At 43.0% G+C, this 22,376-nt stretch overlaps 1 protein-coding gene across 1 annotated transcript in view; it reads left to right on the plus strand.

Moving 5' to 3' along the window:
• The window catches only part of HEPHL1 (hephaestin like 1), a 33,982-nt gene that overhangs the window by 9,239 nt on the left and 2,367 nt on the right, over positions 1-22,376 (plus strand). The window contains exons 2-17 of the mRNA XM_061343826.1: positions 952-1,196; positions 2,009-2,221; positions 3,978-4,157; positions 5,321-5,575; positions 6,629-6,797; positions 7,511-7,647; positions 7,812-7,943; positions 10,579-10,790; positions 11,222-11,372; positions 12,720-12,932; positions 14,535-14,748; positions 16,273-16,412; positions 17,274-17,414; positions 20,503-20,609; positions 21,051-21,273; positions 22,056-22,195. Coding sequence (XP_061199810.1) covers positions 952-1,196; positions 2,009-2,221; positions 3,978-4,157; positions 5,321-5,575; positions 6,629-6,797; positions 7,511-7,647; positions 7,812-7,943; positions 10,579-10,790; positions 11,222-11,372; positions 12,720-12,932; positions 14,535-14,748; positions 16,273-16,412; positions 17,274-17,414; positions 20,503-20,609; positions 21,051-21,273; positions 22,056-22,195 — 2,872 coding nt within the window. The remainder of the gene's footprint in view (positions 1-951; positions 1,197-2,008; positions 2,222-3,977; positions 4,158-5,320; positions 5,576-6,628; positions 6,798-7,510; positions 7,648-7,811; positions 7,944-10,578; positions 10,791-11,221; positions 11,373-12,719; positions 12,933-14,534; positions 14,749-16,272; positions 16,413-17,273; positions 17,415-20,502; positions 20,610-21,050; positions 21,274-22,055; positions 22,196-22,376) is intronic.

Raw genomic sequence — 22,376 nt, forward strand, 5'->3', positions numbered from 1 at the left:
ATTTTCTAACGTAACAGAAGGGATGAGCACGGCTTTCCAGTAAGGTGTTATTATAGATAAAAGGGAAAAACTAATTTCCATCTGTGTAAGAAATATTTACTGGGAGCACCTCTGCCTTTAGTTGGAATATTGGCCTATTGTGTGAAGTTCTTGTGTTCAGACTTCAAAAGGTACAGAGAAATAATGGAAGAAACTCAGAAAAGAGCTTCAGGAAAGATTTGTGGCATGAAGAATGTCAGTGTACTTGGTTTGTGCTGAGGAAGGGTAGAAAGCAATTTAGTCAATTAATTGAAACTTATGCAAGTGCCTGCATAGAAAAGAAGTTCCTGATGGTATGTGGTTTCTTTGATCCGAGAGAGGGCTTGGTGGGAACCAGAGGGTGAAGTGTGGAGCTAGATGATATTAGACTACAAATGCAATTCAGGATTTGAAGGGAGCTGGTATTTAGTAGCCATAATATGTCAACCACTGACCTTATGGTGGGTTCTACATCACTTGGAGTTGCTATAAACAGACTCTGGAATGTAGAGATGATGTATTTAATGCAAAATATTTCTTGCCACTCCTCTGGGGTGTCAAACTACTTGATTAGGATTGATCTCATTTGGGTTTCTTCTCCTTCTGAACAGTCATGCTTTCAGATGTGAGGTTTCAAACCTTCAAAAGAGGGAGAATCTGCTAAAACTGTATTGAAAGGCTTGAGTGGCTGGTCCTCAAGTAAGGACTTGTAGTAACCATTCTGAAGACCAGACCTGCAAGTAAGATGACCGTTACTGCACAGAAAGGGGTTTGGACCCTGCTAACACTGTCCAGGTTTATGCCTCCGCTTCTATTCCACCAGCAATGTTATACACCCCAGAGAACTACTTATGTGCACTGCAAGCACCAGTTATTTGATCAGCTCTTAAAGGAGTTTTTTGGTCTTTAAATTATTTTCCCTTCCTACACTAGGTTTGCAAGTGTGTATGCGACAAGAGGAGCCAACCGGATAGGACGTGTGTACAAAAAGGCTATTTTTAGGCAATTCACAGATGACACTTACTCCCAGGAGATCCCCAAAGCAGCATGGCTGGGGTTCCTTGGGCCAGTCCTGAAGGCAGAAGAAGAGGATGTTTTTATCATCCATCTAAAAAACTTTGGCTCCCGCCCATACTCTGTGCATCCGCATGGAGTCTTCTATGACAAGGACTCTGAAGGTAAAAGCTGGTTTGCCTTTTTCTCTCCTTTTCCCCTGGAGTAGCTAATATCACAGCTAAAAGTCTGTCCAAGTGTTTATTGTTCTGCCCATTGACATCAGAGGACTTTAGATCACCCTCTCATAAACACACCAGTAATTGCAGCTGATGACTAAAACCAGGAACAGCCTCGTCCCTTAAAACTTTTTGCCACAAACCCTCAATGCCTGGGATAAACCCAGTACAGAACAGGTTAGGTGGGTCTTTTTTCTTGAATTATAAGTCACCAAACCACCTTTCGTCATTCCTTCTACTTTTAGCCTGTTTGAATAGATGGAGTTCTTGTACGTGAATGTTTTCCTCGGAGTAGGGCTACAACAGGCATGTTTTCATTTTCAGATTCTCAAACCTATGCATGTCTATTTTGGTTAGAGGACTGTATGGATTTGCTTACATTCATTACTCTCATCAGTTTTCTGTGTGTCCAGCCTTGGGGAAGATCCCTTGGTGGTCCTCTCAGATCGTCGTTTAACCTTAGACACTGTGAGAAGATACAGTGTTAGCTGACAAAAGGTGTAGATGACTGATGGGAGTAAAGAACCAAATCAGAAAAAAAGTTTTGTCTACTGATAAATAATAAATTTGAATTCTCATCATTTTTCTAATGGTATTGCCAGAACTTCTGACTTTTTCACAAGTTCTCAGTGTTTCTGTTTGTGTGTGTTGTTATTATTTTATAAATCTGTGATAAAATAGATTAAATTACACATCTATTTAAGGAAAACAGTTAAAGGGGGACCTAAAAGTTTCCTTTTTTCCTTTTAATATATTAGGAGCACTTTACCCTGATGGAACCGGTGGTAAAAGCAAAGAGGACGACTTTGTTGTTCCTGGTGGAAATTACACGTACACATGGCCAGTAAGGAAAGATTATTCCCCAACTTTGGCAGACTCAAACTGCTTGACTTGGATTTACCATTCTCACATTGACACACCAAGAGATATTGCATCTGGTTTAATTGGGCCACTGCTGGTTTGTAAAAAAGGTACTGAGCTAGAAACAGTGACAAAGCAAGCCCCTCTGCCAAGCTTGGCATCTTAACAGTCATTTTTGCTTACAGGTATAAACCTGATGGTCTAGAGTCTATCCCTACATAGCCCATAAAAAGGGGCAAGGAATAGCTGGGCCATTCCAGGAGCATCCCAGGGTAGGTATTGTAGCTCTGGGACAACCCCCTTCCTGCTCCCCTTAGGCTTCACAAGAGGTTTGCCTTGGCTGGTGGAGGGACTGCAGCATTCTCTGTGGCCAGCCAGTCATGGCCAAGACCAAAAATAAATGGTCCCAAACTGAGATCATTTCAGGACAAGCAAAGGACTCATTGCCCAGGAAATGAAAATAGGGCTGGGCAGGTGACTTTGGCATTGGCATTTACATATTTGAAACCCCAATGTTCTTTGTCATTTTTCTCCCCATACAGATTATATATCTATTTTTGCTCACAAGTTGTTTATCATAGCAATACAGGGATGCGCGCTGAACTGCTGAGGTGACAACCTGTCCCATGTACTTTATAGTCTGCTGATTTTGTGCTGGAGCCATCAGGGACCATGTACCAGCTCTCTCCCCTTTATCTCTGCTGCCTTTTTTCAGTACTTCCCGCAGTACAAAATCAGCCCTGATTTTATATACAGAACATATAAGTGAATGTTTTGTACATGAAAAAGAGAAATGCTTCAATGTGGGAAGAATAGGTCTGGTCTTCATCTTAACTCACACAATTAAAGTGTCTCAGACTAACATTCTCCCAGAGAACCTCTGAATTCTACAGAACTGCTTGAATATATGAAACTGAGCCAATAACTACGCAATAATACATGAAACCAGGAGATAGCACATTCAGAACAGTCCTAGCCTGAAAGGCCAGGTTGTCTGCATGTTTGGTCTTGAATTCATCAAGGTGGATATCTGCATGATGCTACTGCTGTAGTCCTCTGTCCAGTGGTGGTGTGTGGCTCCTTTACAGGACTGACAACAAGGCTCTGGGGCTCCCTTCAGTAGGAGACAGGGGAAGCAAAGGTTTCCTTGAGTTCAGAGTTAGACTGGATGAAGTCTAAACCTGTCAACGAGTATTAGTAAACGGCTCAGTATCGCCACTCCTATAGTCTCAGGTTGTTCCCCAAATGATCACTCAGATAATGATATTGAACTTAGCCTGAACAGATTATATTCATTCTGCCTTCAGCCTTCTTAAATTTGACTGTCTACTCCTAGATAATTGTCGAGGCTTTGTTGTTAGTCCATGGAGGGTGAGCCACATTTAAATGACCATTCCGAGGGTATGGTTCAGCAGTCACTTCAGTGCAACAGAACTGCAACAGAACTTGCCTCTCCCCAATTCCTGGTCAAAATAAAAAGTCACTGGTTTCTGGCTCTATCAGGCCCATGACCCAGCTTACTGTGTAGACACAGAGCTGTTAACACTGGACCAAAGAGCAGGGTTGGGTGCAGTGGGCCATAGATGGGGAAAATGGGACCCAGATATTGGCAGGTACTTAAACTTATGTCAAATTAAAATGATCCTGAAATATCAGCTTAACTTAGGCAAGATGAACTGCCTTCTGGAGGCACTCATCTGTCTTTTGTGGGGGGGGAGGGGAAAATTAGGTGAGATTTAAAATCAGGTGCCTGTAGATCATGGGCAGAGCACTGTATTTGCTCAGGTGCTCCAAAGTTATTGTCACTTTTAAATTCAATCCCCTCCAAGGCTTTTTTTATCACTTTCCTTTTCGTTTGCGATTTAGGAACTGCAGATGAGACCTCAATAGAAGGGACTGGTGCTGTTAACGCTTTTGCCCTGATGTTTAGCATTGTAGATGAAAACTTCAGCTGGTACCTTGATGAGAATATAAACACATTCTGCTTAGAGCCAGCCACAGTTGACAAAGAGGATGAAGATTTCCAGACCAGCAACCGAATGCATGGTGAGCAGGACTCTTGAGCAAATGGTGACCTACAGCAGGCTCTTTTCATTTGAGTAGGACTTTCTGCTGCTTGTGATGTCCTTTACCTGTATCAGCAAGGAATGGGGTCAGGATGTGGAAGCAGAGCTAATAAAAAGCTTCTCCATAAATACAGCACAACACACTGGTTTGCAGAAAGGGGATTTGGCTTTCATGCCCGGCTGTGCCATTTGTTTAGCATTTTCTCTTGGGTAACAGATTTAAGCCATTTGGTGACTCTTTGACCAGCTCCGAAAAGAGAAAAGCAAGGTGCAGAGCACTTGGACATGTAGATCTCAGGCACTAGAATGGGTTGCCCAAGAAAGTTGTGAATGCTCCATCCCTGGCGGTGTTCAAGGTCAGGCTGCGCAGAGCCTTGGGTGACATGGTTTAGTGTGAGGTGTCCCTGCCCATGGCAGGGGGGCTGGAACTAGATGATCTCAAGGTCCTTTCCAACCCTAACTGTTCTATGATTCTGTGATTCCATGTTCTCAAATGGCCTTGTTGATGGTGAGCTGGCTGGTGCAACCACTCCTGTGGTCCAGATATCCATTGGCCTATAGTACATTGTGCCATTTGGAGATCTAGTGTAAGAAGTTAAATCCAGGTATTTCTCTGTGTTTTGGTTGTTCCGTGGAGCCTAGGAGCTAAAACATTTTGCAAAATATGAGTCTTATTCTCCTAGTGTCCTGATACACTGTCAGGTGTGGAAGCTGAGCAAGAGACAGCTGACTAGACTGATTTGACTGATATTGTAATTTTCAAATCCAAATTGCTTAAGCCTGGCACATAATGGCACATTTATGACTCAGAATAAGAGGAACTAGATTTCAGACATACTAAATAGCTGCAGAACAAGTTAACTTCATTATCAGGCTTTTTTGGTGATGACTTGGCCTTTGCCAATCTTGATACCACCCAGGAAGCTTTTCAGAGACCCAACCAGAGAATTTGGGCCCTTTGATCAACCAGAGTTGTAAGCTGCATGTTTAAAATGGTACTCTTCATCAAGGAGCCTGTGAAGGCCTTGAGGGTATTCAGACAGTTTCTTTTCTGGGCCAGGAAAGGATCATCCTTAAAATGGAATCAGAGGCACTTGGCACTTCTCTTTCATCTCTCATAAAGTCTCATACTTTTGTTTTTAGCTATTAATGGCTATATTTATGGCAATCTCCCCGTCTTGGAGATGTGCGCTGACACTTCCATGTCCTGGCACTTGTTTGGCATGGGAAGCGAGATAGATATCCACGCTGCGTATTTCTATGGCCACACGTTCACCAGCAGAGACCAGAGGGCAGATGTCATTGGTCTGTTCCCAGCAACGTTCATCACAGCGGAGATGACTCCTGGGAACCCGGGGAGGTGGCTGATAACGTGCCAGGTTAACGAGCACTTACGAGGTATGCTGCTATAGATCTCCCTGATCCTTCCAGAAGTTCCAGCCTTTATTATGCTTGGAAAAGAAAACTGAGAGATGTTTCCAGGCAAAGCAGGATTTCACACCTCTTTTTTTGTGACTAACTGAGCACTTTGGAACTATTTCACCAGATAAACATCACGAATATGAGTTTAGTCACCAGGGGAAATTACACATGTTGGGCCAAATCTTCAGCTAGTATGAATAACTTAGCTGTGTAATTCATATGAGGAAGGCTTGCTAGACCCAGTGCTGATGCCACACTTTCTGTGAGTGATGAGAGGAGCATTCATCACCACTTTTTGTTGTAAATAAGAAAAACATAAACATATAAAAATAAAATAGAAATGACACCACATAAAACCCACATAAACTAAAATCGTGCCAACTGACGCTTCATAGCTTTTTTCTTTACAGAAATCAGACAAAAATGGGCAGGGTTTTCAGGAACCTTCACACGAAGGAATCTGGTGATGATGTGGTATTTGTGCGGTGTGATAGCCCAAAAGCACATATCAAAACCTAGGTCTTATGATAGCAGGCAATGTATAATTATATCAGAGATGAACTGGAAGAATTTTTACATCTAAGAACTTGCACATTGATTTCAGTGGGACTTGCATCAGGCAAAACAGACTTGATTCCGGCAACCAGCAAATCTTTTCAGTCTGGTAATAACCAGCCTCTATTCCAGTGAAAGTCAAGGGGAGATGACGCCATTTTGCACACTTCAGGAGGCACTCTGACCCCCAAAATCATTCCAGCATCCTTACCCAGATTAAAGAATTGAGTAAATAAGCCCACTAATGAGTGTCATTGATGTCAGTGGGTTTACCTGTGGCATAAAATACCACCTTGCAAGAGAAGGGTGATAGCATCTTCCCAGGCAGTGGATCTCTTTAAAAATAGCAATTTTCCCTAGTATTTGTTTCCAATCCATGTAGTTTCTAAAGAGTTTTGAATGTGCATTTGTATCCATGAGATTGCTGACCCTGCAGCTGGCCAAGGACTGTCTCCAGACTCTTTCTTCTCGCAGGTGGCATGGAGGCACTGTACGATGTTCAGATCTGCCAGAAGAACCTGTCTCGGCCCTCACCGCCCAGTCACAAGAGGAGATATTATATCGCTGCTGAAGAAGTGCTCTGGAATTACGGACCTGACGGTTATGATAAATTCACTGGGCAGGGCTTAAATGCCACTGGCAGGTGAGCTTTCTAGTCCTCTCCTGTTGCGCTTTAATTTCAGGAGTCAGGGTGATTCACTAGGGTTAGGTCCTGCACTGTCATTAACTTTAACTGAAAGGGGCAGGGAGGAATGGATTTCAACAACCTTGCCAGGAAGTTATATTCGTAACTGCAGTGCTTGGAGTTGCCTTCTGGAAGCACTTATCTTGATCCATTAAGTCCATGGAGAAAGTGAGCCCTTTGTGCCTTTGTGAGGTACACAAACTTCAACAGAGCTAATGAGCGTACATTGAAACTCCTCAGGCAGCTTTCACACTAACACTCAGTGTACCTCAGAGGTGCCACAATGGCAGATTTCCCCCCCTTTTACTACGATGAAAACGATTTGTATTACATTATCTCCTTTGCTAACAAGGATTAGAGACATGCTGTGCACAGTTAATGGCACAGGTGTTGCACTATGCTGGTTAGAGGTAAGTTGACATAGACGTCTTTCTAAGGAAATGGGGTTAAATACATGAAAGCCTAATGTACAATGAATGTCCATTTGTTAACTAATTTCTAATTGTAATTCAGATCAGTAATATCTCCCCTTGTCTGCTACAGAAGTGTATGCAAACTAGCAACTTGGGGGGGGCAGTTTCTCTTGTGCCTGGAGTTACGACTTCATTTGAAATTAAGTCTTCTGCCTGAATCTCCAACTATTTAACCAATCCAATTTGTTAATTCCACAGTGAATCTGCAACATATTTCACACAAGGGACAGACAGAATAGGAGGTCAGTACTGGAAAGTTCGCTATGTGGAATATACTGATGCAACGTTCAGTAAGAAGATTTGGTCAGAGGACATGAAGCACCTGGGAATACTTGGTACAGTGAATGTTTTCCCTTTCTGTCATTATGTCAGGTTTGAATGCAGATCCACTTGAATCCAGAGGGGAATTTTATGCATACAGCTGCCAGTCAGCTCTCTCTTGTTTAGATGGAAATATATTAGAGGGTAGCTCTACTAACACCCTCTCTCATCTTTTAAGGCCCTGTTATAAAAGCTGAAGTGGGAGATACAGTGCTGGTTACTTTTGCCAACAAAGCCAGAAGAAGCTATAGCATTATGGCCCATGGCGTAAGCTTCAGCAAGCTGTCAGAAGGAGCTCCATACATAGATGGTAAGTTTTGACTGTACAGCTCTATCATCACATCCAGAATACCTGAGTATAAAGATGTTCTGTTGCTCTGCAGGTTTGCCCTTTATGTGGATGCTAGGGCAGAGAAGGGATGACTTGATTAATTTGTGTCTACTGTACATGTCACAACCCATGGGACGCCCCAGTCTGCCAATGTGCTGGTTCTTTCTCCTGGACATGTACCATAAAGGAGTCTAAAACTCGACAAGATCCATGTTAAGCCAAAGTCACAGGCAGAATCCAATTGATATTAACTCTAATCTCTCTCAAGTGCATTCAGTGGATCTCTTCTGGACATGCTCCAGAATTATGAAGCTAAAGATCTGGCACAACGCCCCTGCTGAGTCTTTGAATACAGCCATCCACATGGTCTGGGTTGCTATACTCCTGATTCTCTAATCCAGGCTGGGCATTGCCCTTGCTTCACTGTCAGGATAGTCAGTGTTGGAGGCAGCTTTTATCTGATTGCCCTGGAATATGAAGCAATGATAATCCTTATTAATCCTCATAAATATGTGAACACTCAAATGGAGCATTCACCAAAGGCTTCCTTTCATTTTGTACAAGAACAAGATCTGCATCTAAATGTTAAATGCCACGTTGAATTGGTAGGCACCTTTTCTAGACAGAAACAAACCCTTTAGAGGGGTGAAGTCCCATTTACTTTGCACACGTATGTCACCCTCTGGTGATGCGTTCTGTCTCAATCAACTACAAAAGAAGCCTAAAGTTTGGGTGAGAGACTGAGATAGATGGCTCAAGTCAGGTGAGCTGAATGCCATCCATAGTGCTACAAAGATAATACTGTGGTCTCTGAAAAAGATTTTGTTGCATTCGTAGCACTGAAAAGAAAGGTAGGCCTCTTGTCTAATTGCTTTGTTTCCACTACAACACATCAGAAAGAAACTCATAGGACATAATCCCTCTCTGAGAACTACGCTAAGATAATTAGGTCAACATGTAAAACTCATAACATCATACAATAAAATCAATACAAAAGGCTTTATTAAATTCTGTTGTCTCCACTTGCTGACCTTGCAACACAACAAATTTGCCAGAAGGCCCCAATGCATCATTAAATTGGTTTGAGTTCAGCCTTGAAGTTACCCGCACATGTCCTAATGCCATCTGTGTCAGATGTAGCTCCCTGGTGGAAGTGCAGCTTCCCTCTGCTTGCAGTCCTGTCTTGCTTTCATTTAACACTCCCCAGTAATAGCTCCCATCAGCACTGAACACTTTGGAGTGGAGCAAAATCAAACCAAATCCCACAGTTCAGTAGCAGTGCTCTGCACACCTTTGGTATTGCAGAGAGGAGCCTGACTCCAGATTCATCAACAATCTTCTGCCCCTTCTTCTCCCCTTGTAACCCTCGTGTCTTGTATTTCCATCATATCTATTATATATATGTAGAGATCCTACAAGGGCTGTAGGTTTACACTGAAGGTAAATGATTTTTCAAAGGCTGTGCATTGACTGAGTGCAGCTTATTCATGTGAAATACTGTGTATAAATGTACCTACTGACATCTACAAATGTTTGCAGGGATCTTTTCCTTATAGTGGTCTCAGGAAATACTCTTCCATGTTGCATTTGACACTTGTCCAGTCTCAGAGGGTTTTTAACTCCAAATCAATGCTCTCCTTACGAACACTGTTGCAGGATGAATCCAGTAATATCAGATATGCTCAAAGCAGTACTCTTCTTTGTATTGTGTTTTTCAGCAAATAGTATGTGTTCATATGTAATACTGCTATTTTCATTCCTGTTTACATTTTCAAGAGGATTCTTTTGAGATATTAGAGAGGAATATTAGATTGGTAAATGCTGCTGCTGCCACCATACACATCTGACTGTGTTGGGAAAATCTATTCAATGGATGCCTAAGCATTAAACAAAATTCCCAGCTTGATCTTCCTCATAGCAAAGACCAGAAAGGTGACTTGGCTCTTTTTTTTCTACACAAGGGTGCAGGGCTGACCCTGTTTTCCAGTTCTCCCTTCAAGTCCCTTTTGTAAGTCCTCTCTGAGTGGATGCCGGCACCCTTTTACAGTGACTAAATTACATGCGTGGTGTTAAATCCACCCTGTGCATGGCAGCAGACGATGGCCCAAATCCTTTAACAACAGCTTCCAAAAAAAAGCAATAGCAACAGCCCTGTGAAGAGTCTGACAGAGGTTCCTGTGCATTGCTACAAAATCAGAAAGAAACAATTACCAGGGTCAGATTGGGTTTGAATTTCTAAAAAGCCACAGTTGCAGCTCTGATCAGTGATGTATTTGCTTTGCTGGTGCTTAATGAAAAGCCAGCATCTGTATTTGTGCCACAGATGAACCTCACAACAGGGCAAAGTAAGCTGCAAACATTAGAGGAAGCCAGATAGCATTAGAAGGTGTCTGGGTGAAGCAGCTAAACTGGCTCTATGGGTAAATGGGCTTGGTTGTCCCCATGGCACAGGACAGGGTGAGGTGTCCTCAAGGCATAAATGCCCGGAGCAAGGGATGGTGCCCTAGCTGTGACTGCAGGGGGGAGCTGGTTCACACAAATCAGCAGCTATGTCTGACTCCCAGCTAACACTTGTATGCAGGAAATCAAAACCTTCTCTATTTTCCCTCTGCAGGCTATATGAAGCCAGGAGCCCACGTTAAGCCAGGTGAAACCTTCACATACAAATGGAGGGTGCCTGAAAATGGAGGCCCGACAGAAAGTGACCCCCCATGCCTAACCTATCTGTACTACTCAGCAACTGATGCCGTCAAAGACACCAACTCTGGCCTTGTGGGGCCTTTGCTGGTCTGTCGGAAGAATACACTGAATCCCGATGGGACACAGGTGCCCAACATGGACATCTGCTTGCCCCTAACAGCAGGGTGGTGCACTGGAGTGGGGGGTTCCCATATGGGCCGATTTGCCCAGCTCAGTTTTAAGAGATTAAACAAATGGCATTCCCCAGGGTAAAAGCTGACCTAAGGGGATGGTTAGGAGGAGGAAACCATAGTTTGCCAGTATTCTGGCTCATCCCTAGGTTTTTAGTCTTTTCCATGCACTGATTGGCAATGAATGCATCTTTTCACCCTAAGTAGGTAATGGACACTTTATTTATCCTTTTGGTATATGGAAGAGTGCCACTCCCTGTCTCTACAAGGACATAGTAAGAAAACGGCTGCAATTTTTGGGTGGAAAGAGTGTTGCTAAAAAAAAGAATTGCTTGGGTAATTCTGCACAGATTGATTTTTAATGGCTTGGTTTTCTTCTTCCTACAGAAAGGAATAGACAGAGAATTTTACCTCCTCTTTTCAATCTTCGATGAGAATGACAGCTGGTATCTGCACAAGAATATCGAAACATTTACTGGAGACCCTTCAAAAGTAGATGAAAATGATGAAGATTTCAAGGAATCCAACAAAATGCATGGTATGAAATATCTAATATCTGTTAATGATACCTTTTGTTTAGTTAAGATGAATTGGCAGGTTTTACTATCATTCATAGACAGCTGTGGTGCATTGAGGATGCGATGGAAAGCTGTCAGTCAGCTTATGGCCAGTATCTGATGCTCTTGGAGTGCATCCTGAAACCCCAGTCACATTAGCAATGAATGCAACCACTTACCAGCTATGCCTGGAGAAAGGGAAGAGTGTAGCTTTTAAATACAACACTTGAGTCTATAACAAGGAGTCACGCCAGAGTCAGGCATCAACTGCAGAAGAAGCCAGTGTTCACTGGTGCTTTGAATTTCACTGCTGGCTTTGGCACTGATTTGGACAATGAAGGTCCACCTGCTCTGCTCTGCCAGCTCCCACTTTGGTACTGACCACCTCTGGAAAAGGGTAATGGCCAATAGTATTTTAAAACACCACTTGCGAACGTAAGTTTCCGACTCTAGGATGGACCTCCTCCAAGTTATTCCTGACACAACAGATTTCAGTGAATCATATAACCTCTCTTTGCTTTAGATTTCTGAAGAGCACTGAGAATATATATTGTTAGAGAACCTCTGTGCTTTCCAGACCCATCTATTTTATTCTTCTATTATTAGGTAATATCTTATACTGAAGTTTTGTTCTGCCATAATATCTTTTACTCAATGATCACAGAGAACATTTCAGGATTAGGGAGTTTAGCCTTTCTTGTGAAAGAAAGAGGTACATTTTGGAAGTAAAAGTGGAAATAAAAGGTCAAAATCACATAAAAAGGTTCCATCAGAACTGTATGTATAATGTGGACTCTTTATGGCCTACACCACGGCCTTAATGATCTGGTTATACATTCTCCAGGCTGAAAGGAGGTACCTTATTTCTACACTTCACTCTGTGTGTGTGTGAGGCGTCCTCAAAAGCTTGGGTGAGAAGTGCTACAGCACTGCAAAGGGCTATTACAAGGTTTTACAGGCTAAAAAAAAACCCAGGTAGAAGTTCACAGTTTATAGGAATAGCATTATGAGATTATTTTGGTGTCATCCAGTGCTACCTCTGCTTCACAAAATGCCCCTTTAATTAATACTGTGACTTGCTGAGTCATGAAGTGCATCACCATCTCTGGAAGTGTTCAAAAAAAACATGTAGAGGAGGCCCTCGGTGACATGGTTTAGTGGTGGTCTTGGCAGTACTGGGGTAATGGTTGGACTTGATGATCTTAAAGGTCTTTTCCAACCCAGTTGATTCTATGATTCCCTGAGTTTCTTGCCAGGAAGGTGGTCGGAGGCTCTGTGGTGAGTTTCCATAGACCTGCTGCCAACCAGGTTCTTTCCTTCTTCTCCAGCTGTCAATGGCTACTTGTTTGGTAACCTGCCAGGCCTGACCATGTGCAAGGACGACAAAGTCTCCTGGCACCTCATTGGGCTGGGCAGCCACTACGACATGCACGGGGTTCAGTTTCAAGGAAACACCATTGACCTGAGAGGGACAACGAGGGACGGTCTGGCCTTGTTTCCTCATTTATCATGGACAGCCCTGATGCAGCCGGACCGTGTGGGTACGTTCATGAGCTTATCTTGGTGGTTTGGCACATGCAGAAACCAGGCAGCCAAAATAGCAGTCAGTGAGATGCTCTGCGTTGCACAAGGGAGCCTGAAAGCATGGAGACTGTGGGGACATGGTATAGCTGAGAGTTCAGGCTGGGCTGCTTTTCTGGGAAGGAGCTACAAATCAAATATGTATATGTACCAAAGAGTGGAGGCTTTGATGACCTTGGGATAGGCAGAGCAGCAGGTAGAGAGACAGCTAATGAGATGTTCATAGAATGTCCATAACACTTGAAACGGGCTTTTTTTAGCAGAGATAAAATTCACTGCTGTGTAGATAGGGATTTAAGCCATTTTAGGGCTTCAATAATAGTTTTTTAAGAATACTCTTTAGGGGCTTCTTCAGAGGCATGTACATTAAAGAGACTTGCAATTCTCATGTATAATCCAATGATGCTTTCTTCAAACTCAGGGGGACCATGATCTCATGATAAAGAGTGCAATGTTACTTTTCTTTACGTTAGTGCAACTCTGTTTAAACCAACAGTTATCACTGTTGTGCAAGGCTGTGCCAAGGACCATCCTTGGCCAGAGCACTTGATGGAAATATCTGTATTGTGCACATGCCAGGATAGACATCTGACACTGGTGTCTTTTTCTTGTGCATACCACATATATTTCCCCTATCTCTCAAGTAACTGCACTGCAGAGCTCCCACTAACAACATATCCTAGGAGATTTTTTACATGTTGCCAGGTAGCCTTCTATAAGCTGTAAATTGAGAATTATCACATCTTGACAATCATCAACGTGTGATTTTCTCTAACTGCACGTTATTTTACCTTTTCCATCACTTTTGCCCTAGGGAATAGGGAAGGCCAATGGCACCCTGGCTGGTATCAGAAACAGCAGGGCCAAGGCCAGTGATTGTTCCCCTGTACTGGGCACTGGTGAAGCCGCACCTCAAATCCTGTGTTCAGTTCTGGGCCCCTCACTACAAGAGAGACATTGAGATGCTGGAGCTGGGCCAGCGAAGAGCAGCAAAGCTGGTGAAGGTTCTAGAGCACAACTGCGATGAGTAATGGCTGAAGGAACTTGGGGTGTTTAGTCCTGAGAGGACAAGGCTCAGGGGTACCTTATCGCTAGCTGAAAGGAGGTCATAGGGAGGTGAATGTCAGTCTTTTCTCCCAAGCAACAAGTGATAGGATGAGATGAAACAGCCTCTGATTGCACCAGGAGGGATTTAGGTTGGATATTAGGAACAATTTATTCATCAAAAGGGTCATCAGGGATTGGCAGAGACTGCCCAGAGGAGTGGTTGAGTTGCCATCCCTGGAGGTATTTAAGATGTGTAGATGTGGCACTCAGGGATGTAGTTTAGTGGTGGACGTGACAGCGCTGGGTTAACAGTTGGACATGATGATCATAAAAGTCTTTTCCAACAAACAATTCTATGATTCTATATAAGCATTCCCGTGCTTGACTTTCCATACAGCATCACAGATTAAGTTTGCCTGAGGACAGATAAGAGATGCACAGTCCACAGGAACTGATGCCAAGCTGCTTTTTGAAGTGTTTTAAATCACCTAACTCTCACGTGCTTCCTTTCCCAGGCACATTCAAAGTGGTTTGCAGGACTTTTGATCACTTTGTTGGTGGGATGAAACATCTCTACGAGGTCAGCAGCTGCCGTAACACCACCCGAGCCCGGCAGCAGAGTGGAGCCATAAGGCTCTACTACATTGCTGCGGAGGAGGTGGAGTGGGACTATGCTTCAAACAAGAGCTCGGTACCGAACATTTACAACATCAGCAGCAACGAGGAAAGGTACTCAAAGCAAAAATTGTTTGTGGGCATGGGGTAAACTCCTAATGGAGGGGGAACTTGGAAGCATCCTTTCATGAAGCCAGCTTCGTACCTGTTAGGAGGCAGTCTTCGCTCAACAAAATAAGAGCAAATGTATTGGTAAAGGGCCAAACTCTCAGACCACACCAGTTCATAGGCAGCATTTTCAAATGTTTTCATCTGAGAGTCTTGTAATGCTGTTGGAGCCAAGAAGGCTTCCAAGCACCTAAATCCATGTGTGTGTTCCAGCCCTGGCTCAGCCTTACAGTGATGCCACCCATGTCCCTCCTCTCCCTCATTCTCCCCAGTCTTCCCATCCCAGTGCTCTGGTTTTCACAGGGAAGAAACCCAAGTACACATCCCAGACATGAGCCCCTGCAAGAACTTCAGATGCATTAGGGAGATGCTGAGCCTGCTTCACTGCAGTGTGGTAGCCCCTGGCTTCCCTGGAGAAGTCAGAACACAGTAACTACTGCAAGTGAATCACCTCTACACTGCACTGTGCTAAGGAGTAAAAAGCATGTGCAGAAGATACACATGTGGAGAGGAAGAGTATGGTGAGGGGTAGAAAATACAAGAGTAGCAGGTAATGAAGTATGCTTAAAGAAAACATTAACTCCAGTACTGTCAAAGGCTGTTGTTGCACACACGGTAAATTACTACAGTAAGCACTTAGTACAGTAAGTAGTGTTCCTGGGGCATTTTATGCCTTTATTTAGTAAATTGTGAGCCAACCTCACAGCTCCTTTGCCAGGGGCACCTTGGAGATTAGCTGCCAGGAGACAGAGCTGCTCTCAGAAGCGGGTGAGCGCTCTCCTCCACAGCTGGTGGCGAGTGTCCTCTGCTGGCAGATCAGCCCTTTGGGATCCCATCAGAGCAGCAACAAACTGTGGGTGACTGCTCAGACCTGGGGCCCAAAAAGCACCTCCTGCCAGGTGGGAAAATACCTTTCCCACTCTATCTTCATGCTGGGAAAGCATCCACCCCCGCACACCACATACCAACAGGAGTCAGGGGAAAGCAGCCCCCTCTTAGATGACGACATTTGCTTTTGCAAGGTTAGCCTTCGGTTATCATCTCCCTGTGGCTGACTAATAGCCAAGATAGTGAAAGCAGCCATTGTGATAAGAGGATTCCGGTTTGCAGGGACAGGCAGTATATTTTGTTGGAGCAGAGGATGCAGCTGGAGACAGTTGCAGAACCCACTCTTAGCTTGAAATTCATCTCTGCTCTGAAAGCTCTGGTGAAGGATTCCTGTTCCCAAAGGTTTGTGGTGATTGCAACGTGTTCTCAGCTTTACCTGTTTGAAGAGGGTGTGTATTTAGTAGGGATTATCACTGTTATTATTTGCTGTTTGAAATCTCTTCAGGCGCCCAGGGTTTCACATCAGTCATCACACTGGATCAAGCCATAAATTCTCCTCAAATCTATTGTGAGGAACACAACAATTACCAACCTTTAAATGTAAGGCTTAATGGGTTTAATTTTTGACTTTTAATTTTGCAGCTATGGGCATATTTTCTTGAATCAAGCAGAAGATCAGATTGGTTCAAAATACAAGAAGGTGGTTTACAGGGAGTACACAAATGGCAACTTCACACAGCGTAAAGTGAGGACAGAGGAAGAGGAACACTTGGAAATCCTGGGCAAGTAGCTCTTAGGCTCACAGACTGAGTCTGATACATGAGAGGATTGCTTTGCAAAAACTAGGTTTTTCCAGCTTTGCTAACATGAGAAACAAGGAACACTGATGCCTATCCAGGTTATTGGAGATTTTACAGTCTGTAGGATTGCTGAGTATAAAGATTCTTTCCAAATTAGAGAATTCATTCTTAAACATGAATAGAGTTTCCTAAGGAGCAGTAAGAGGGAGGATGTCAGAATGGCAATTCCAGGATTCACCTTAACTTCAGAACTCTTGTAAGCAGATTAAGTCATTATAAGGAGCTGGATTTGTATCTAAAATTGGGCAAGACAAAAATTTACACATGCCATAAAATAACGATCAGCTCATATGGGGTGCGAAGTGGGCCACAATGGCCATAATGTAACCAACACTCTCTTGGAAAGTATTGGAGATTTCTTTCTGTGGGGTACAAAGGTAAAAACATAACTTTGTTGCGATTTTTTTAATAAAAAAATCTGTTACCAGCTTAAGAAATATAATTTTTGAAAGATACAAAAACCATGCACAAGAGTTTTCCTTAAAAACAAGGTATCCAAAGACCTGTCTCCAGAACAAGCAATTCTCATTAACCAGAAAGAAGAAAAGATTATTTATATATACTTATATATATATGTAAATACATATATTTATATATATTTATATATATGAAGCTTCTCAGCTGGGGCAACAACCAGGTTTTGATGGCTCTGCTGAAAGAACAGAAGAGTCCAAGGGTTTTGGGAAAGACCTTGGCTCTTTTCCTAGGCCAAGCTAGGGATAAGTCAGTTTGTTACATTCAGAAAAGAAGCATTAATCCCTGACATCTTCTGGTTTAATTTAGGGCCGTTACTCCATGCTGAGGTTGGTGACTCTGTACTGGTTGTGTTTAAGAACAAGGCCAGCAGGCCTTATTCGATAACGGCACATGGAATAGAAGAGGTGGGCTGTGAAGAGCAACCTGAGACACCAATTACACTCCCTGGTAAGGCTGATATTTTTTTCCCTTTGAGCTACAAAGGCTGTAGATAAAAGACTTCTAACACATGAATGAAAATCCCTCTTTCATGCTTATGCATACCTGTATGTTCTTCCAGACACTAGCTTTTATTTAGATGTGATTATATGTTGTTATACATGCAGGTCATGTTCAGGCAGAGAAGGTACCTTTGTTCTTATTAGAGTCAGAAGCAGGAATGTAATATCATGGGGCAAGCTCCAAAAGATGGCAGAGGGAGGCCCATAATCATGGCAAGAGAAGTGTAAGCCAGAGCTGCATTTGCCTCCAGACTGACACTCTTAAGTGTTTTGGAAACGGAGAAGCTCAGTGATAGTTACAGTTGGCAATATGAACTCTGCCTCTCTCTTGATCTATGCAGAAGCAGCATTTGCATTCAGAGCTGATGCATAAAATGCAAAATGTAGCTGTCATGTGAATTAAAATTCTTTGAAACAAATTAAAAGTCCAAATATGCCTCAGCTTCTAGTGAGAAAAATAATGGAAAATAGTTCTCACTTCATTGAAATCGTTCATACAGAAAAATTCCTCTTGAAATAGCTGTACTTCAATTTTTATGTTGGGTTTTACATTGTAGTAGGTAGCCAGACTCAAGCCCAGGCATTACAGTCAAGCCAAAATGTACCTTTGCTTTCCATCACTCACACAATATTTTTTGGTAGCATTTGTGAGCTTCAGTGTGAAACTAACTGAAAAGAAGCTCTGATGCCCCAAGCCTCTTCGCAAGCTGAAATTTCTTTCCTGTAACCAGCTGTATCAATAGAGTACAATCACCCAGAAATTAATGAGCCAACATCTGCCAATAGCTGTGGTTAACATATGGGATGGGGGGGAGAGAGGGAAAGAAAGAAAAGGAACTGATTTACATCATTCTCTTGTGTTATTATGTGCCCCTTGATGCTGTTGATGTTCTGTTAACAGATGAGGTATAACGTCGGGAACGCTACTGTCATGTTTCCTATGTCCACATGGGAGCAGGCTTGGGATAAGTTAGTTTGAGGGAAGGTGTCTGTGTTTGACAATAAGCCAAAGGAAAGGGCTCTTCCGCAAGATCTAAGGACAGACTTTTCCTTAGGAGTTTGAAAGCAGCAGTTAACACAGAAATCAAGCCCCACAAAACAAAAGCAATTCCTGAACACTTCTGTCCCCACCACCGTCATCACTGTCCTCACTGTCTCCCTAGGCCAGACTGGACTGCTCACCCCAAGCTTCCCAGAGCCCATCTTGTTCCATTAAATCTTGAAGCAGTCATCAGCCAGATTTATGTCCTGTTAATTTCTGCTCCCAAGATCACTTCCAGCTCCTGGACATATTGTGGGTGGCATGGTAGAGGTGCAGAGAGCAGATCCATAGCAGCCAAAACAGCTCTCAGCTGCCACAGCTTTGTCCTTTCCTCATGCATTCCTCCATTTACTCAGCAGCAAAAAGGGAGAAAAAAATCAATTTTCCTCTTGTTTATCAGTCTTTTCAGGGGTTATGCTTCATTTGAACTTCAAAGACAGGTCTTTGATGCCACCTGAAGTGCCTCAGATTTTAAGCAGAGTGGACAGTTTTCCATCTGCAGTGTCCTAATGTCCTGAAGTCAGGAGTAAAAAGCAAGGAAGTGCTAAAGGACCACAGGCAGGATATCTTCTCACTTCATTCCCTCTCAAAAGGGATGGTGACATGCAGGTTAGATACAGGTGGAGGACAAACTCTTCCCTGGTGTATGTCTCCACTGCATGAATATCTCTGAGACTGAGGGCTTCTTGTTAGTGTTTTCTGTCCTGTCAGTGTAGTGCTGTCTCTTGAAAGCCTTTCTAATCTCCACTGACTGTACAAACCAATGCTGTCATGAACAGAAGGTGCTTGTCCTGTAAGATTAAATGGTATTGCAACATTTCCATGGGACTCACCTCATACAGCACAATAATTGAGAGTCACCATTTCTTTTTTGTAGGTATTGCTGTACAATAAACCCCACTATTGCATGACGCATCAAAACAGTCTCAGTGACACAAAACCAGGCTCACTCACTTCACAACCATTTAAGCTTGAAAATTCTCTTTGACCTGATGCCTACAGCTGTTGGAAGCTGTTGGGTTGTGCCTGTGCTAAAACCATAGCTAAGAGTCCTGTGATTTCTTTGTTTTATCTTGACTCATAGCATATGCCCGTCTGTTCTTGGCTTTTTTCATCCTGGAGGACTTTCTTCACCCTGAAAGACAAGTACCAGAGACTGCCTGGTTCAGCATTTCTGCACCACTTAAAAGGGCAAAGCTCTGACCACATCTTGTTCTCCTTTTCTTCCCTGGAGTACCAGCAAAAAAACAGAGCAGGGAAACACAGCCCAGGCAGTTCATTTGAACATAGGCATGCTCATGTTCAGTGTACACAACTGATCCTGCCCCAAATAGATCATTTCCCCATCAGATTGTTCTGGAGTTTTTTTAATCAGAGGTCAGGGAACATCTGCTCAGGGAGGATGTGGCAGGGGTGATGGCTTTTGGGAAGGGACAGTGGTTCTCTGGTATCTGATGGAGAGCAGGGGATTAGCTGGAAGAGGAAAGGATGTCTCTGTTTCTCCCAGTCAGCAGGCTGGCACGTACACAGCTCTCCTCTCCTGGCCTGAGGCTGATATGATGCTGCAAAATCCCAGTGGCAACTGCCACATCTTTGTGCCCTTTTCAGCTGAGAAGGTCCAACAAACGTTTCCTGGAGCTTGGCTCCAGCATCTTCAGCTGACCTTCAGCACCAGCATCCGGGATCACTGATCTGCTACAAGTTTTGCCCAAAGGGAAAGATAAAGTCTCCTATCTCTAGACTTCCCTCTGTGGGGTGCCACTGTTGACAGAATCATCTCCTTTTCTGGTTCTATCTGACCTCCTTTACACAACTGGAACCTCAGTAACCTCCCGGAAGGCAGCATCACATCCATATCTCATTGCTGCATGCTTCCATAGATAGTTTTGATTCAGATCATGTTTTGTTGGGGCGGGTAGCAGGTCTCAGTTACACACTACTCAAAGCTTCCTACACCCAGCTGCTCTTGGTAAAATTGTTCTCTCTGTTTCAGGGGAAATAAACACCTACAGATGGAATGTCCCAGAACGATCTGGCCCTGGTAAAACAGATCCAAACTGTATTACTTGGGTTTATTATTCAACAGTGAATTTTGTAAAGGTAACCAAGAAATGGTCATTAAAGATTACATTCCTTTGGTTAAAGCATCCTGCCTTGAGTAATGTTTCTGAAAGGTTCCTACTTCACATTTATGCGAGGACCACAGGCTAGAGGAATGATTTACAGAGCTGGATGCTTTGTCCTCTTTGATAGCAGTTGCACACGCCTGGGTAATTTAATCCATGGAAATCTGCAGGCATACACTAATGCAATGTGATTCCCTCTTTAAAGAATGATTGAAGGAATGTTGGGTGAAGGCAAAGCATCGCTATGGTACATTAATTTAGGGACATATAGAGAAAGATATCAGAGTAAGAAAATATGTTTTCTCATCCGATATGAAAATGGGATTTTATCTTTATTTGATTCGTAGTTAATTTGTGTCTACTTCATAACTGGATGAACTGGAAATCTATAATGCATGTCTTTATTTTATTTCAGGACACATACAGTGGTCTGATTGGGCCTCTTGTAGTTTGCAGAAGAGGAGTTCTAGATGAAAGAGGTCAAAGGAAAGACATTGATCGGGAATTTACTCTTCTGTTTATGGTGTTTGATGAAAATGAATCCTGGTATTTGAAAGACAATATTGAAACATACCTTCATAAGAATCCTGATGATTTTAATGCCACTAAGAACTTTGTAGAAGGCAACAGCAAGCATGGTATGTAGGACTCGGGGGCAGCAGCCAAATAACATAGGTTTATTTTTCACAGCCCTTTTAGGCAGACACTTGACTTAGCCTGTACTTGCCCAACCATGTCACAACTTCAGAAACTGCAGCTTTTTGGAAACAAAAAGATTTCATGGGGCCCAGCTAAGATATTTTTCTAACAAGACAATCTTGTTATATATAATAATATATATTGTACATAATAATTTATATATTTATAATAATATATATTATATATAATATACATATAATATGTTAATCTTTTAGGAAGAGGCTGCCCTTCCAATCTTCCCTTGTCACCTGGGAGCTGTGGTCCTTGCAGGCTTGCTCTGTAGGAGCATAAGGATGATATTTTAGAGCTGTGTCTGTAGCAGCAAGCAGCACAGAAGCCAGGCAGGACAGACTGGACAGGGGCAGGAACAGCCCTGGCAAAGCAAATTATCTACAGATGGTAACTATTTCAGGCAAGAGCTCTTCCCTTTTTCCATGTAGATTCTCAGCATAAATCCTGTTTCTTCAGGAGTTTAACCTCAACTAACAAAAAAAAAATACCCAGTACTTTTCAAGACAGAAAATTAGTTGTTGCTGTGCAGTTAGATCTGGAAACTGGAACAAGAACTGTGCCTGTCTCCTTGCCATGGTCACACGTGCCTGTCCCCTCTGCCTGGGTACCCCATCACCCCAGAGAGAAAGTGTAAAGGGTGCTGAAGTGCAGGTTATCATCACCATACCATGGCCAGTTATTAACCAGTCCTATTTTGTCATTCTTCCAGCCATCAATGGGAAGATTTATAACAGTCTTCTGGGTCTAACAATGGACAAAGGTGATAGGACAAACTGGTATTTGATAGGAATGGGAGATGAAGTGGATATCCATACAGTTCACTTCCATGCACAGACCTTCATCTTCAAGGTTGGTAAAATTAATCAAAGTGAAACCTTTAGAGTATGATGGGAAATTTCTGCAAAAGAAGTCCAAGTTCTAGCCTGGTTTTGCAGCTTGGGTGCAGAGCCCTGGGCTGATGCTGAGGTCGGTGGGAGTTTTGCATGTGAAGAAAATACAAGATGAATGAGATCCTTGCAAAGCTTCTGTT

This window comes from Neopsephotus bourkii, unplaced genomic scaffold (assembly GCF_033783945.1).
Source record: "Neopsephotus bourkii isolate Nb327-2 ecotype Australia unplaced genomic scaffold, CSIRO-AGI_Nbou_v1 NB_1825, whole genome shotgun sequence".
In the NCBI taxonomy this organism is placed as follows: Eukaryota; Metazoa; Chordata; class Aves; order Psittaciformes; family Psittacidae; genus Neopsephotus; species Neopsephotus bourkii.